The sequence below is a fragment of the Anguilla rostrata genome, chromosome 16, assembly GCF_018555375.3.
Source record: "Anguilla rostrata isolate EN2019 chromosome 16, ASM1855537v3, whole genome shotgun sequence".
Lineage (NCBI taxonomy): Eukaryota > Metazoa > Chordata > Actinopteri > Anguilliformes > Anguillidae > Anguilla > Anguilla rostrata.
This window is the reverse complement of record NC_057948.1, coordinates 3,781,740-3,796,213: the sequence shown is the minus strand read 5'-3', so window position 1 is coordinate 3,796,213 and position 14,474 is coordinate 3,781,740. Positions and strand designations below refer to the sequence as shown.

The 14,474-nt window shown below is 42.3% G+C and overlaps 2 protein-coding genes across 5 annotated transcripts in view; one reads left to right on the top strand and one right to left on the bottom strand.

The window, feature by feature from the left end:
* Window positions 1-14,474, bottom strand: part of LOC135242400 (protein NLRC3-like) — a 1,894,071-nt gene that overhangs the window by 91,591 nt on the left and 1,788,006 nt on the right. Inside the window, exons 46-49 of the mRNA XM_064313443.1 lie at window positions 7,931-8,104; window positions 5,448-5,621; window positions 3,585-3,746; window positions 2,855-2,901 (exon numbers count right to left, since the gene is read on the bottom strand). Coding sequence (XP_064169513.1) covers window positions 2,855-2,901; window positions 3,585-3,746; window positions 5,448-5,621; window positions 7,931-8,104 — 557 coding nt within the window. The remainder of the gene's footprint in view (window positions 1-2,854; window positions 2,902-3,584; window positions 3,747-5,447; window positions 5,622-7,930; window positions 8,105-14,474) is intronic.
* The window catches only part of LOC135242408 (NACHT, LRR and PYD domains-containing protein 3-like), a 421,399-nt gene that overhangs the window by 61,201 nt on the left and 345,724 nt on the right, over window positions 1-14,474 (top strand). The window lies entirely within an intron of this gene.

The following is a 14,474-nucleotide window of genomic DNA, read 5'->3' as shown; positions in this document are numbered from 1 at the left end:
ACATTGGAACGCTTGTGAAAACAAATGAAAGCAACTGTAAAAACTAGTAAAATGCACATTTAAGTGGAGGAGTTTGCCACTGGCTTCTTATAAAAAAAGATGCAGATACAGGAGACAGAATTATTACTTCAAAAACATTTTACTCTGCCATCTTTTGGCATTATTACTCTCAATGTTATATTAATGTTTTAATAATCAAAAGTACATAAACACACCTTGAACATTTTCAATATAAACGTATTAAAATGTAAAAAAATAAAATCATACTTAGACAGCGAGTGCTTAACCTGAACCTGCTAAAAGATCATACTCTTATGTACAGGGTTTAAGCTGTACTGAGGCTAATATTGGGCACAGCTGAAATTGCAGTGGTAAGGCATTGGTCAAGGAAGGCTGCAAGTGTGGCGACGTGCGTATGTGTGTGTGTGTGTGTGATTGGGTGAGAGTGTGTTTGTGTGTGTAAATTTGTGAATGTGTGTGCATGCATGCGTACGTTTGTGGGAGTGACTGTGGATGTGAAGATGTGTGTGTGTGTGTGTGTGCACGCATGTATGTGTGTGTGCATGTGCGAGAGTATGACTGAGTGCATGAGTATGTGTGTGTGTATGGGTAAGAGAATGTGTGTGTGTGTGCGTGTGCATGCATGTATGTGTGTGTGCGTGCGTTTGTGTGAAAGTGTGTGTGAGTGTGCGTGCAAGAGAATGAGTGTATGTATGTGTGAGTGCGTGAGAGTGCCTTTGTGAATGTGCGTGTGTTTATACATGTGTGTGTGTGTGTGCGTATGTATGAGTATGAGAATGTTTGTGTATACATATGTATATGGTGTGTGCACGCATGTTTGTGTATGCATGTGTTTGCATGTGTGAGTGCATGAGTATGTGTGTGTGCGTATGGGTAAGAGAATGTGAGTGTTTATACATGTGTTTGCGTGCGTACGGGAATGAGAATTTGTGTGTGTTGACACGTCTGTGTTTGTGCGAGTGCATGAGTGTGTGTGCGCTTGCGCATGCGTTTGCAAATGTGTGTGTCTGTATACTGTATGTGAGTGTGAGTGAGTGACTGGGTGTGAGAGAGTGGGCGTGCGTAGGTGTGTGAGTGCGTGTGCATGACTGAGAGAGAAAGGGTGTGTGAGAGAGTATGTGTGTGTGTGATGGAGTGTATGTGGGAGAGAGAGAGTGTGTGTGTGTGTGACTGGGTGTGCGAGAGTGTGTGTAGGTGTGTGAGTGCGAGTGCGTGGGTCTAGGTGCATATGAGTATATGTATATATATATGTGTGTGTGTGATTGAGTGTGTGTGTATGTGTACATGAGTGTGTGTATGTGAGTGTGTGTGTATAGGTGTGTGTGCGTGTGTTTGTTTGTGTGTGTGTGTGAGGGTCTAGGTGTATATGAGTGTTTGTGTTTATATATGTGTGTGAGTGTGTGACTGAGTGTGTGTGTGTATGTGTATGAGTGTGTGTGTGTGTATATATATATATATATATAGTGTGTGTGTGTGCATGCATTCGAGTGTGTGTGTGTGCGCATGTGTGTGTGTGTGTACTCCATTTAGCAGACGGACACTGAGGAGTGTGTGAGTTGACACCGTTTGTGTGAATGTGTGTGGATGTGTGTGAGAGAGAGAGGGTGTGTGTGTGTGTGCGCATACGGTTATGAGTGTGTGTACGTATGCATGCATGTGTGTGCGCGTGAGAGTGCACTGGTGAATGTGTGTGTTTGTGTGTGCGAGAGATTGTGTGTGTCCGTGTGTAGGTGTGTGTGTTCATGTGTGTGATTGGGGGTGTGAGTGATTGGTTGTGAGAAAGTGTGTGAGTGTGTGTGCACGAGTGTGTGTGCGCGGGTGTGTGAGTGCGTGTGCATGAGTGTACATCAGCGTATGTATTTGCGAGTGCGTGTGCATGACAGAGAGAAAGGGTGTGTGTGAGAGTATGTGTGTGTGTGTATATGAGTGTGTGTGCTGTGCATGCATGCGAGTGTGTATGCGCACGTGTGTGTGCGTGTGTGCATGCATGTTTGTGTGTGTGTGTGTGTCTCTACTCCAGTTAGCAGAGGGACACTGAGGATTTCCTCACATAAAATCCAGCACAGAGGGGTGTGTGTTGAGTGAAGTGTGTGTGGAGTCTGTGCAGGAGGGTCAGTGTGTCAGAGTCAGAGACGCTGTAGAAGGACAAAGTGCCAGCCGGACGGTCCACACACACTCCTACCCTGCACACATACACTCCTCTACCAACATCATCACACACTCCTACTGTGCGGTAGGAGGAGGGGGGGGCAGGTATGTGTGTTAGGTTCTTATTGTGCCAGACAGAGTATCTGAGTTTATCAGAGTAACTGGGTTTAAAGCACTCCAGACTCCAGGAGTTTTTATTGTATCCAAACACACAGTCAGAATCCTCTCCTTTCCTGCTGATTCCTTTATCTGTCACTGCTATAGAAACCCATCCCCCCTCAGACACACTGAACTCAGCCTCCCAGTAACAGCGCTCACACACACTCTCTCTGCACACAACCTGGAGCCTGTGCTCAAATCTCTCTGGATGATCAGGATATGGCTGCTCCTCTCTCCCCGGTGTGTGTGTCACCTTCCTGTTCCCCTCAGACAGAGACAGCTCTCTGTGCGCTGTGTTTGGATCCAGTGTGAGCTGACAGCCGTCTGCACACCAGAGACATTAATGAGATTAATTATCATTATTAATATTCACCTCATTATGTGTGTGAGAGAGAGAGCTGTGATAGTACCTGTGTGTGTGTGTTTGTGTACATGTGTGTTTCTGTTTGTGTGTTTATGTGTATAAGAGAGAAGTCTCTCACACACACACACACACACACAGTGTTCTGTGTCGATACACACTCACATTTCCTGGGTCCTGGTTTGGTCCTGTTCTCTCCTCCATGGTCCACACTGTAAGAACAGCAGAACAGAATTTAGAATTTTAACCATCCTTTATTTCCACTCTCAACACACCAATGACATCACATAAATAAAAACAAATACACAATAAAAAACAAAACCAAGATCATATGAAAAATACACAAATCTGTCACAAAGGAAACGTATTCCATTCCCTCACCCTATTCCATGTGCAAAAATAGCTCCCCTCCCTCCACTGAACATAAAACACCCTTATAACACACACACTCTGAAACACACTCAGGTTCTCCATTGCTTTGTAATACTGAAACTCCATCATCACTGTGTCCCTGATCAAACCCCTAACTACAACAACCACATCTTACTTACTGCAGTGATCCACTGCAGCACCCTCCACTAGATCCTCAACCCTCTTGAGCAACGCTGGTTTGATTTGAACAGTGCCCTCCATGCCCCCCCAACTCCTTTTGTGTGTGTGTGTGAGGCGCAGTGCAGAAACTCAACTTGAATCAGTGTGAGTGTGAGTGTGTGTGTGTGTGAGATGCAGTGTGGAAACTCTCTGTACTTAGAGCAGTGTGAGTGTGTCCAGCTTAGCAGCAGACAGTGCTCTCACTCCTGAGTCTCCTGGGTGATTGTATCTCAGGTCCAGCTCTCTCAGGTGTGTGTGTGTGTGTGTGTGTGTGAGGTGCAGTGTGGAAACTCTCTGTACTTACAGCAGTGTGAGTGTGTCCAGTTTAGCAGCAGACAGCGCTCTCACTCCTGAGTCTCCTGGGTGATTGTATCTCAGGTCCAGCTCTTTCAGGTGTGAGGGGTTTGAACACAGAGCTGAAGCCAGAGAATCACAACCTCTCTGTGTGACTCCACAGCCTGACAACCTGCAGAGAGAAGGACACACACACACCTTACACACATTAATATAAACTAACAGGGCTGTGTGTGTCAAACACATAGCAGTGTGTTACACACCTTACACACATTACTATAATCTAACAGGACTGTGCGTGTCAAACACATAGCAGTGTGTTACACACCTTACAAACATTAATATAAACTAACAGGGCTGTGTGTGTCAAACCCATAGCAGTGTGTTACACACTGTGGCAAACACGCCTGCCACAGGCCACCGAAGTGGCTTTCCTAGGGGCCCTCCAGCACAGAGACACAGGGAGAAGATGTTCAAATAGTCCACATTTATTTGCAAGGGTTTGGCAAGATGTTACAGCCAAGTGAGCAGATCTAAAAACAGTCATGACAGAGAGGCTCCCCCATGTGAGTGGGGATGGCAGATTTAACCTGTGCGCACTGATTACCTCACTACGCACAGGTGCAGCCACTCCTGCTCCCGGGTCCAATTAGCCTGGCCAATTATCTAATTAATAACCAATTATCTAACTAACCAGATCGAATTAGCTTGACCCAGGGCAGGTGTGGCTGCTTAAACCAGCCATCCCCACACCACACACACATTACACACATTAATATAAACTAACAGGGCTGTGTGTGTCAAACACATAGCAGTGTGTTACACACCTTACACACATTAATATAAACTAACAGGGCTGTGTGTCAAACACATAGCAGTGTGTTACACACCTTACACACATTAATATAAACTAACAGGGCTGTGTGTGTCAAACACATAGCAGTGTGTTACACACCTTACACACATTAATTGTCTTCAACCTTCCCAAGTCCTCCCCTGCTGAGGTCACTCCACTGGCTACCAGTCACTGCAGGATCAAAGTCCTGACCCTCACCTACACTGCAGCCAACAGGATGGCCCTCGTCTACTTACAGCACATGATTAAATCCTATACGCCCACTTGACCACTGCCTTGCACCCCCTGCCATCCGGGTAAAGGGTTCAATCTTGTCTCTACCACGGAGCTTCTCCACCCTAGCTCTCCAGTGGTGGAACAAACTCCTTGTTCCTCTACGAACCTCTCCCTCGCTATCCATCTTCCGCCGTGGTCTGAAGATGCATCTCTTCAGACTATACCTGGACTAACTATCACCACTCTGTAGATAATTTCTACCACTTAAATCCCCCTATTTCTACACATGTACCTCCATCCAGCACTTATTGTGCCTTGTATCATTGTCTAGATGTTGCTTGTAATGCCTCCTAGTTTGACTTAGCATAGGTTAGGTCAGAGTAATGTTCACTGTGTGAACTGGACTTAATGTGTTCATGGCTACGAATAACTGTGCAAAGTATTGTACCTTATCGGACCTGTGTTTTGTAGTTGTTCCAATTACCTTTTGTATGCATTTATTGTACGTCACTTTGGATAAAAACGTCTGGCAAATAAATGTAATGTAACATAATATAAACTAACAGGGCTGTGTGTGTTAAACTAAAATGACATGAATGTGGAATGAGTCATTATCAAACACATTTGAGTTTACACCCCACTACAGTTCAGTAAACAGGACTAATTTCTTAATTCATTTGTGTAGTCAAATTCTACCAAGAGGAAGAACAGGAACATGCTGTTTCAGTTCTGTTGAGTGTCTGTTTTCAATTTAGATTTATTTATTTTTAATTTATTGAAGGGGTTTGTGTTTGTACTCACCCCAGTCTCTGCAGTTTACAGTGTGGGTCCTCCAGTCCAGCAGAGAGCGCTCTCACTCCTGAATCCTGCAGCTCGTTGTCTCTGAGCTCCAGATCTCTCAGCTCTGATTGAGGAGAACGCAGGACTGAGGCCAGAACATCACAGTAGCCCTCTGTGAGATTACACCAACCCAGCCTGTGGAGAGACCACACACACACAAACACGCATGCACGCACACAAACACACGCACAAATTATTTGTGACATTGTTCACCTTGACAGTTGATACATATGTACCTACGCATTCCTGAGATGTACACACAAAAACAGGGAGGGGGTGTGTAAATTAAGTTCATAAAGTATTCTGACTAATCCACAATAATCTAAGGCAATTACTGGGCTCTAATAACCCTTTCCATGTGATGAACTTATCTGATTTGCAAACATATTAATTTCATCTGCAAACACAAAAAAACAGCATTTTTGCGCACTTTACCTCACATGACATGTTCTTCAGTTCATAAACATCTATACATTTCAAAGACACTGAATATTCATCACTATGAATAGATAAATAACTGTTATTGTAGTCGTATAACCCATTAGCTAAATACATTACTGTCATCATGATAATATTTTCTTCCTAATCTTCTAACCGTCAAGTTATCAAACAATTTAAGTTTAACAAATTATACAGTCTGTCAGGGTTTTTGACATTCATTTTAAAATATTCAGCAAGGTGAAATGAAACCACAATCAATACAAAATTGGGCTCTTCCTTATTTACCTCTCGCCAAAGTAACATGACAGTAACCATGACGACGCTGTTTAAAATGTGGCCGTTAGGAGGTCGGTTGGTTACCATGGCGATGCCAGCTCGCTCTGAACTGTCTACTGTTACCTCAGCTAGTTAATTCTTTGAAAATACAGAACTACAGTTACATAACACAATTATTTGATAATAACTATTAACACTTTACAAATATCATTTGTTTACCATTTACATCAAACAACATGACCCTCAAGTTGACACGAGTTAGCTAGCTAGCCAGCCCAACCTACCTTCATGTTACTTCATGACCCAACCTAGCGGAGCCAGAGAGGAACTAAGCAGCTAACTGTCACAGACAACTTAAATATATACACCAGTATATAAAATAACATTAAGGTTTTATCTAACCAGTCATGACATTATTGGCCAGACCTGCGATATTGTACCTGCTAACAGCTGAAGCAGTGTACGAGCTGTGCTATACTTCAGTTCATCTGGCACGATTTTACAGCAATCCAACTACTGCATAATCTGTAATTACACTGCATCGCCATCTAGTGGCTGTATCATAACAGCACAACTGATTACTGCCACTAACTTTTATTGCTGGTAGACACTAGATTTTTAAAAACGTGGTATCTTCTGAAAATTCCACACATTGCATTTATGTTCTGCATGTCTTTACGCTATAATCCATCCATTAATTTTATTATCGCACGCTTTTGCGAATATAACAGGCTAATTATTGCGTTGCATTTAATTATTATTCTAACAATGATAATAATAATGATAATAAAAGCCTGATATATTAAGTCATTTTTTTTCTTTTAAAACCCCTTATCAACATGTTTGGCAGACCTTGTGGAGTAATATAAACTGCACAAAAAATGTAATAAGTTGGGGCATTTGAAAGAATTAGAATACTTATCTAAGAAATACTCCTGTAAATGATGTTATCCTTTAGATGATAGTGGCTAGAGCCAGAACATTGATCTCTGAATCAGGCTATTCCACACAGCATGCCTGCTTACAGTGCTATAATATCCAGACTATTACTTGGGACTGGAACCACAGAAAAGTGACTAAACTAAACGATGTAACACTGCATCTAAACAGCAGCTCACATGTTCAGTTGGACACTCTCCCACCAACATGTACACACATACCCTGCCAGCCAATAGTTAATGCCCGGCTTTACCAGCAGAATAAAATACCATTTTATTTGCAACCCTTTCAGAAACACCACAATCCTGCAGCACACACAGGTGTGTGATGAAGGAGTAAAACTCACCTTCATCAAAAGGTCAGTGTGTGAAAGAGAGTGGGGTAACTGTATGGATTTCATTAGAGTTCATAGCAGGTAGTGAATAATGGAGATGGATGTAGACTGCAATGTGTGACAGACCTGAAACATTTTACTATGCAGGTGGTCAATCTTTTACCATGTCAATCAGACACTCAGCATCCAGTCATCACCTGTGACCTGATACTACAGACTCCACCGAAACCTTACATTCTGCTCAGGAACCACAAACCTGGCAATCCTCATAAGGTTTTATCCTGCTTTCATTTGCTTGTTGTGATAGAGGAGTAAGGTATACATGGGCAAAGAAAGAATCCTGGTGGACAGAGGAGTAAACTGAGAGAGAAAGAGCTTTTTAATATTTCACTGAATAGAACCATAATCACAAATACTATTTAGTTAAGATCACACAATACACAGCACTACTCACCCCAGTCTCTGTAGTTTACAGTTTTGACTCCTCAGTCCAGCACAGAGCAGTTCCACTCCTGAATCTCCCAGGTTATTGTAGCTGAGGTCCAGATCTCTCAGGGGTGAGTTTGATGACTGGAGAGCTGAGGCTACAATATTATAGCACTTCTGTGTGAGTTTACAGTTGTTCAATCTGCAAAGAAGAGTTAATATAGTATTATTATATTAGCTATACACGAAGCATGTATCTAATATGGGAAATGTGCCAATGACAGTGTTCAGCGATGAAGAGTGAAACTGAGTATTTTAAGGTTGATGATGCTCTGAGGAAGATGTCTGTGCTACACTCTCCAACTGCAGTATTTTGCACCTGAAAATTAAACATCCTGCTGGACTGAACTCTGACTGTTCTACAGATGTAATTCTGACCCAAATGTCCCCTTTTCTTATGCTGTAAATTCTGTGAATTGGGGCAAAGGGCTCATCTACCTTTTCTATAATCTGTTCTCTGGGCTTAACCCTCCCATCCTATACTAGACATGCAGCTGCCATCTTTCAGAGTGGACAGTGAGTTAGTTTTCACTGCTGTAGGATGTTTGGCCACCACCAAAAGTAAAGATGTAAAAGGCAACACACATGTTTCAGAGTGGACAGTGATTCTGCTTATTTCCTTTTGGTTTTATGTGACAAACCTCCCAAAGCACTGCAAACTTACACACAGCTAAAGGCAGATTCACTGTAACAGGAAGTAATGCACATGCTCATATTTATGTATTGTGGTGAGGGCCCCTGGAGCCCCGCACCTCCCTGCCATCAGCCGCCACTCAGCTCCACTTCACCTGTGTCTCACCGGCCAGCCTGCAGCACCATGGACAGCGCCAGAGGGACAGGGCTGAGTTTCAGCACCTCCACTCCACACTCAGACCTGGACAGCGCCGGAGGGACAGGGCTGAGATTCAGCACCTCCACTCCACACTCAGACCTGGACAGCGCCGGAGGGACAGGGCTGAGTCAGGACCTCCACATGCACTCAGACCTGGACCTGAATACATCTAGCCACTACAGCAACCATGCTTTTCCACACCACTTTCTCCTTTGCCTGAGTAGCTGCTGGCCCTATATAGGCCTCATGGTCTCACTCCAGGGGTGTGCTGGCTTTCCCCGCACTGAGTGACTAACTTTTTTTTTTTTTTTGTGGCAGACTTGGACCTGCCCCTCCTCGTGGGCTGAATTTTGGACCCACCTGCACTTCCCTAGCACTTTTGCTTTCCCCAACAATTGAGTAGCCTGATCTCGTTTTGTGTTTCACTTTTCCCGTCTTCATTCACTGTGATACCGCTGTCACAATAAAAGCCCTCCACAGGCATACTGCCAGCACTGTCTGCCTCGTCTGTGCCTCATTCCCACAGCATACAGTATGGGTGTGATAAAAGTTTATTAAAGGAGATGAAAGATATGGAATTGAAGGTATCTGTAAGTGGGTGGAAAATCACAACCTGTACCTGTACAACATGCCATATAAATGCTCAGCCCATTTGCAAATGTCGCACACAATGCAAATCATGCAAACTATGCAGACTACACAGAAGTATAAAACAGTCCTTAGAAGGACCATGACCGTAAACCCTTGCAGGAGTACATGCAACACATACAGGAATGATATATCCAATGATTAGGGCACACCCGTAGTACAAAGTCCCTTATTTACTGTCAGTCTAATTATCATGCAGTGCCCCCAACCCTGTAGAGGGGGGGGGGGGGGTCTGCTGGAGATGGCAGTGGGTACTAGGGTACTTTGGTCAGGTCAGACTTTATTTTGTAAAACGTAAACTACTGTGAATTGTGGGAGATGTTCTCTGGATAGCATTTAAGGGAAGCTCAATCAATTTAATTCATTATCCAATGTCCTTTCAAAAAAAACATCTTTGGCCTGCATCACAATTTCTTTGTGTTCCTTTCTTTATCTTACAATATCATCAGGTGCATGTCGTTTCCTCTCTTATAGCATACTGTACATTCCATCTTGGCATGTCTTGTAAATAAAATGATTGCCTCTTAACACTGTTAAAGCTTTCTATTCATGGTTATTGGCAACTCTCATCTTTTGTCATATGATAAAGTACTCTCTCCTACAGCGCATCCAAAGTACGTAGATTACTTATACACTGTCTGAACAAATCACTGCATTGGTGTCATAAATAAACTCCTCTTTCATAATCTTGTGTTTGAAAGCCATCTCTGGGGAATGACATCCAGTCCAGACCTCCACAGAAGCATCCAGTTGCACCAAGTGTGGCTCTGACAGACAGTAGCATGGTCAATGCTAAAGGAGGCTACTGCCCTCCTGGAAGAGCACATAGAACACTGCAGCGCTACTATAGCCAAGGGCTACAGACAATAGCCAAGGGCTACAGACTCCAGTTCAGAGTGAAACCCCCATTTCAACAGAGTCATTTACTCTCAAACACAAGACAGCGCTCCCATGTTTAAGAGGAATAAATTCCTTCCTTCTTACAAAAAGGGGGAAATGTGTGGTTCCCAGAGATTAAACCCAACATAGTTTTTATTTTCATTATTTCCAGCTTCCAAAGAAGGACGGTTCTCAACTTCCTATCTTGGATCTCAGTGTTAAACAAACATTTGAGGCAATATAATTTCAAAATGTTAACATACAGCACTCTTCCACGTTCAAAACAGATCTAAAAACTCAGACATTAATTAGAATAAATAAACTAAAACACAAAACTGAAACAAAAGAAAACCCAAACCCAGTTTACCAAACAAAAAGGATCTTCACAAACACCAAAACCACAGGCTACACAAAAGAAACCCCAAAGAAGGTCTCAAAGAAAAGAACTCTATGCAACCCACAAAACAAAAACACACAGCCAACTACAAACCACCCAAAAGAAACCCGAAAGAAAGATCTCCCCTGCTTCATACTGCTGGCCTTATGTTGGCTCACAGGCAGGTGGAGGCAATCAGGTAATTAGGTAATTAAGCAACTACCTCCACCTACACTACCCAGGCAAGCAGAGGCAGGGGACGCAACACATTTTCACCATAATGAAGAAAAACCCCCAAAAGCCTGTTCTACAAATCAGAAACACTCTCTATAATACAGGTATGTATGTGTCAGTGCCTCCTGTCTGCAGAAGACTTCACAAACAGAATTACAGAAGCTACACTGCAAGATGCAAACCACAAGTTAGCATTAGCAGAACACAACTATGTCTACAATCAACACGCCATCTCAATACATAAAACCCATATTGATCATCTTAACGATCACCAAGAAAACTATTCTCCTAAATTGAAAATCTAGGAATTCATTAAATATCACACAATGGCAAAACCTTCTCACTGAACACATACCAATGGAACAAAAATAACTGCCTCACTTAAAAATCTATGGGGGCAACATAGCTCAGGAGATAAGACCGATTGTCTGGCAGTCGGAGGGTTGCCGGTTCAAGCCCCGCTCTGGGCGTGTCGAAGTGTCCTTGACCAAGACACGTAACTCCTAACTGCTCTGGCGAATGAGAGGCATCAATTGTAAAGCGCTTTGGATAAAAGCGCTATATAAATGCAGTCCATTTACCATTTAAGTGACTTCACCACTGTTATATGTAAACATTGTAATTGTATAAATAAAGGTGTCCTCCATCAAGTGGGGGAGTTGGTGGGCCAATTGAAAAATAAATTAATAATTAATTAACACTGAAAAAAGTATTATGGCAGTGAAGACATATTGCAACACCCTTGCAGCCAACAATTCACATCAACTTTTAGCACTAAGAAGCTAAACTGTCATCACCATGAATGAGTGTTTATAGCAGGTAAGCCTGCACTGAGGGACTTGAATCTTTTACCAGAAGGTAGAAGTAGGAATTTAAGGTAAAAGATGTGAGTGGGGTCTGACACTATTTTCTGTTCCTGCCTGATAACAGACTCCTCATATATCGTCTGAAGAGATGGGTGTTCCCCAGCCCCCATAATATTCATAGCAATCTGCACCAGATGAACCATCAGACAGTTCATTAGTACAGTCAAGTTACCAAACCATTGGTACCTGTGCCACTGTGGCTCTTTCACCTTTGCAATCACGCCTGTATTGTAATAATCTGGGAATTAAGCAACATACCGATTAAAACATACTGAAAAAAATGATAGATCTATTTTTCTTGAAATATACATAATAATAAAAAAATATTCCACCAACTGTATGTCCTGTCCCGACTGCTGTTGCAGGCGGAACCAGCTTTTTTATGCACATCCGGCCATGTAATAAAAAACAAAAAGCTATCTAGTAAACATTAGGCTTACATGGTAGGCTACAGTGTGGGCAGTCCCCATATTGAGAGAACCATATAAAATATTGTGAGCTAGCCTGCTAACGACCGAGATCTGAGACTCGGGGGACTTTTGAATTGCATTTGCAATCCCACAGTGCTCAGAGTTACCCGAGCCGGCTGGAGTTTGCAAGGTTTGTAATGAATTAGCGGTAGCTAGCTCCCAATGGTAGTACGTCAGAATATTTTGATGTTTAATGTTAGTCATTTTTATTTACTTTCTAACTTAGGCTACTACCTTACAGATGGATGGAAATAGAATGTAACTGCATCTATGGTAGTCATGGAAAGGTCAGAGTTCAGGAAAGTACCCGGATGTGCCGCGATGTAGCCACAAATGGCAAGTGCATGGCTGTTCGTAGGGAAACCTCAAAAATGTAAATCTTACTAAACATTTTTCAAAAAGTCTCGTGGGTGTTTGGGGCCCCTCTGCACTTCGGGGCCCATTTCATTTGAAACTGTGCTCCTGTTCGGATTCATGGGCAAATCAATCAGTCACATAATCATAAGAAATGCATTCTTGAATTAGAAGATCATTACTTTTATGGACCATAAATGTTTTCAGCTATAGTTATAATCAGTTACAATAGTAAGGAAAGCTTGGAAAAAAAGGCTCTCAATGCATTTTACAGCTCTCTAGCTAAGTAGCTTGGTATGCTATTGGTTACCTACCATGCTGAAGTTGACTCCTGATTCAAAATTTCTGGTCTACTTTAAATAGGTTTGTTTGAATAATCCTACTTAACCTTCCAAGTAGCCCAATACAGGCTAATAATATTGTCATGTTCTGTGGTTTGTCAGCGTTTCCCTTTTTGGGCCGCCAGATGGCGGCACTTCAGTTTTTAGTTCTGTCCTTTTACCCCGTTTCATTGTATTATTGTTTTCAATTATTCTATTATTGTTTTTGGGTTATCTCGTTTTCCCTTCGCTCTCTGTGGCCTGATTGTTCGTTGTGCCCTCCTGTGTCTCGTCAGTGTTTTGTCTATTTAAGTTCCCTTCTCCCTGACTCAGGTGCTGGATCCCTTTTGTGTGTGCGTTTAGGATTGTTTCGGTTTGTCCTCCTTCGTGTTCTTGTGACTCTGTGGTTTGCCCTGTGTTCTTTACCCTGCTTGTGCTCTGTTTCTACATCGTTTTTGGATTTCTGTATTTTCTTTGTTTTTGCGTTTTACTAACTTCACTTTGACTTTTTGAATCATGCTCTGCACGGCTTTGTTTTTGTTCTCTTGTTTTTTGTACTCATTAAAAGTAACATCCTCGGTTTGTGTTTACCCCTTTGGATTTTGAGTGTTTTTTCGACTCTGCGTTTGGGTCCATTCCCTCGCCCCCCCGACAAATATAAATAAAATAATACTTTTTGGATTTAGAATGAAAAGGTCTCAAACTGTTGACACTTGTTTATGACAGAAGGGATCATTATGTATGTTCTACCCCATTTCTGTGAAATTCTATTGCAAAATTTTTACGTTACATTAAATTTATTTGGCAGACGTTTTTATCTAAAGCGATTTACAAAAGTGCATTTCATGGTCATGGGCAACTACAAAACACAGGTTCAATAAGATACAATACTCATTTCATACAGCTATTTCTAGCCAAGAACACAGTTTAGTTCACACAGTGAACACTATTCTGACCTAACTTATGGCAAGCCAAACAATATTTAAAATGAATAATTGCACTTCAAACCCTCTATGTAATCCAATGGAAGCCAATTTGAAAAAAAGTGAAATTTTGTACTAGAATTTCTCCTCAAAATTACACAGTTCAGAGAGGGATTATTTGAAATTTAAAGCGGTGGGGACCCAATCTGGGAAGGAACTGGACCTGTCGTTGAGGACCGGACCAAACTGGACATTTTGATTCGGGTCCGGGTCTGGGTCCGGAACTGGAACAAGTTTAAGACTAGTCACCGCAGCTCTACGTGTCTTCCTAGCCCTACAGCCTTTGTATTGCAATAACAAACTTACATGAGTAATAAATAGACCTACAGAATTAAAAGAAATTGGCTTAAACTAGCTGGTCAGCCCACTTACATCTGAGAAACGCTATAAGCTATGGGTAGCCAACTCTCTTATTTGCATGGTGCAAAAAACCGTGAACAAAAGAGGCCATCAGTATATTATTTCCCAAAGATCACACATCGCAGAGTGGGCTTGCCAGATTTTCCCCTAAATGTATGTAGGGGATTTAAACATTCATGGGGGAAGTTTC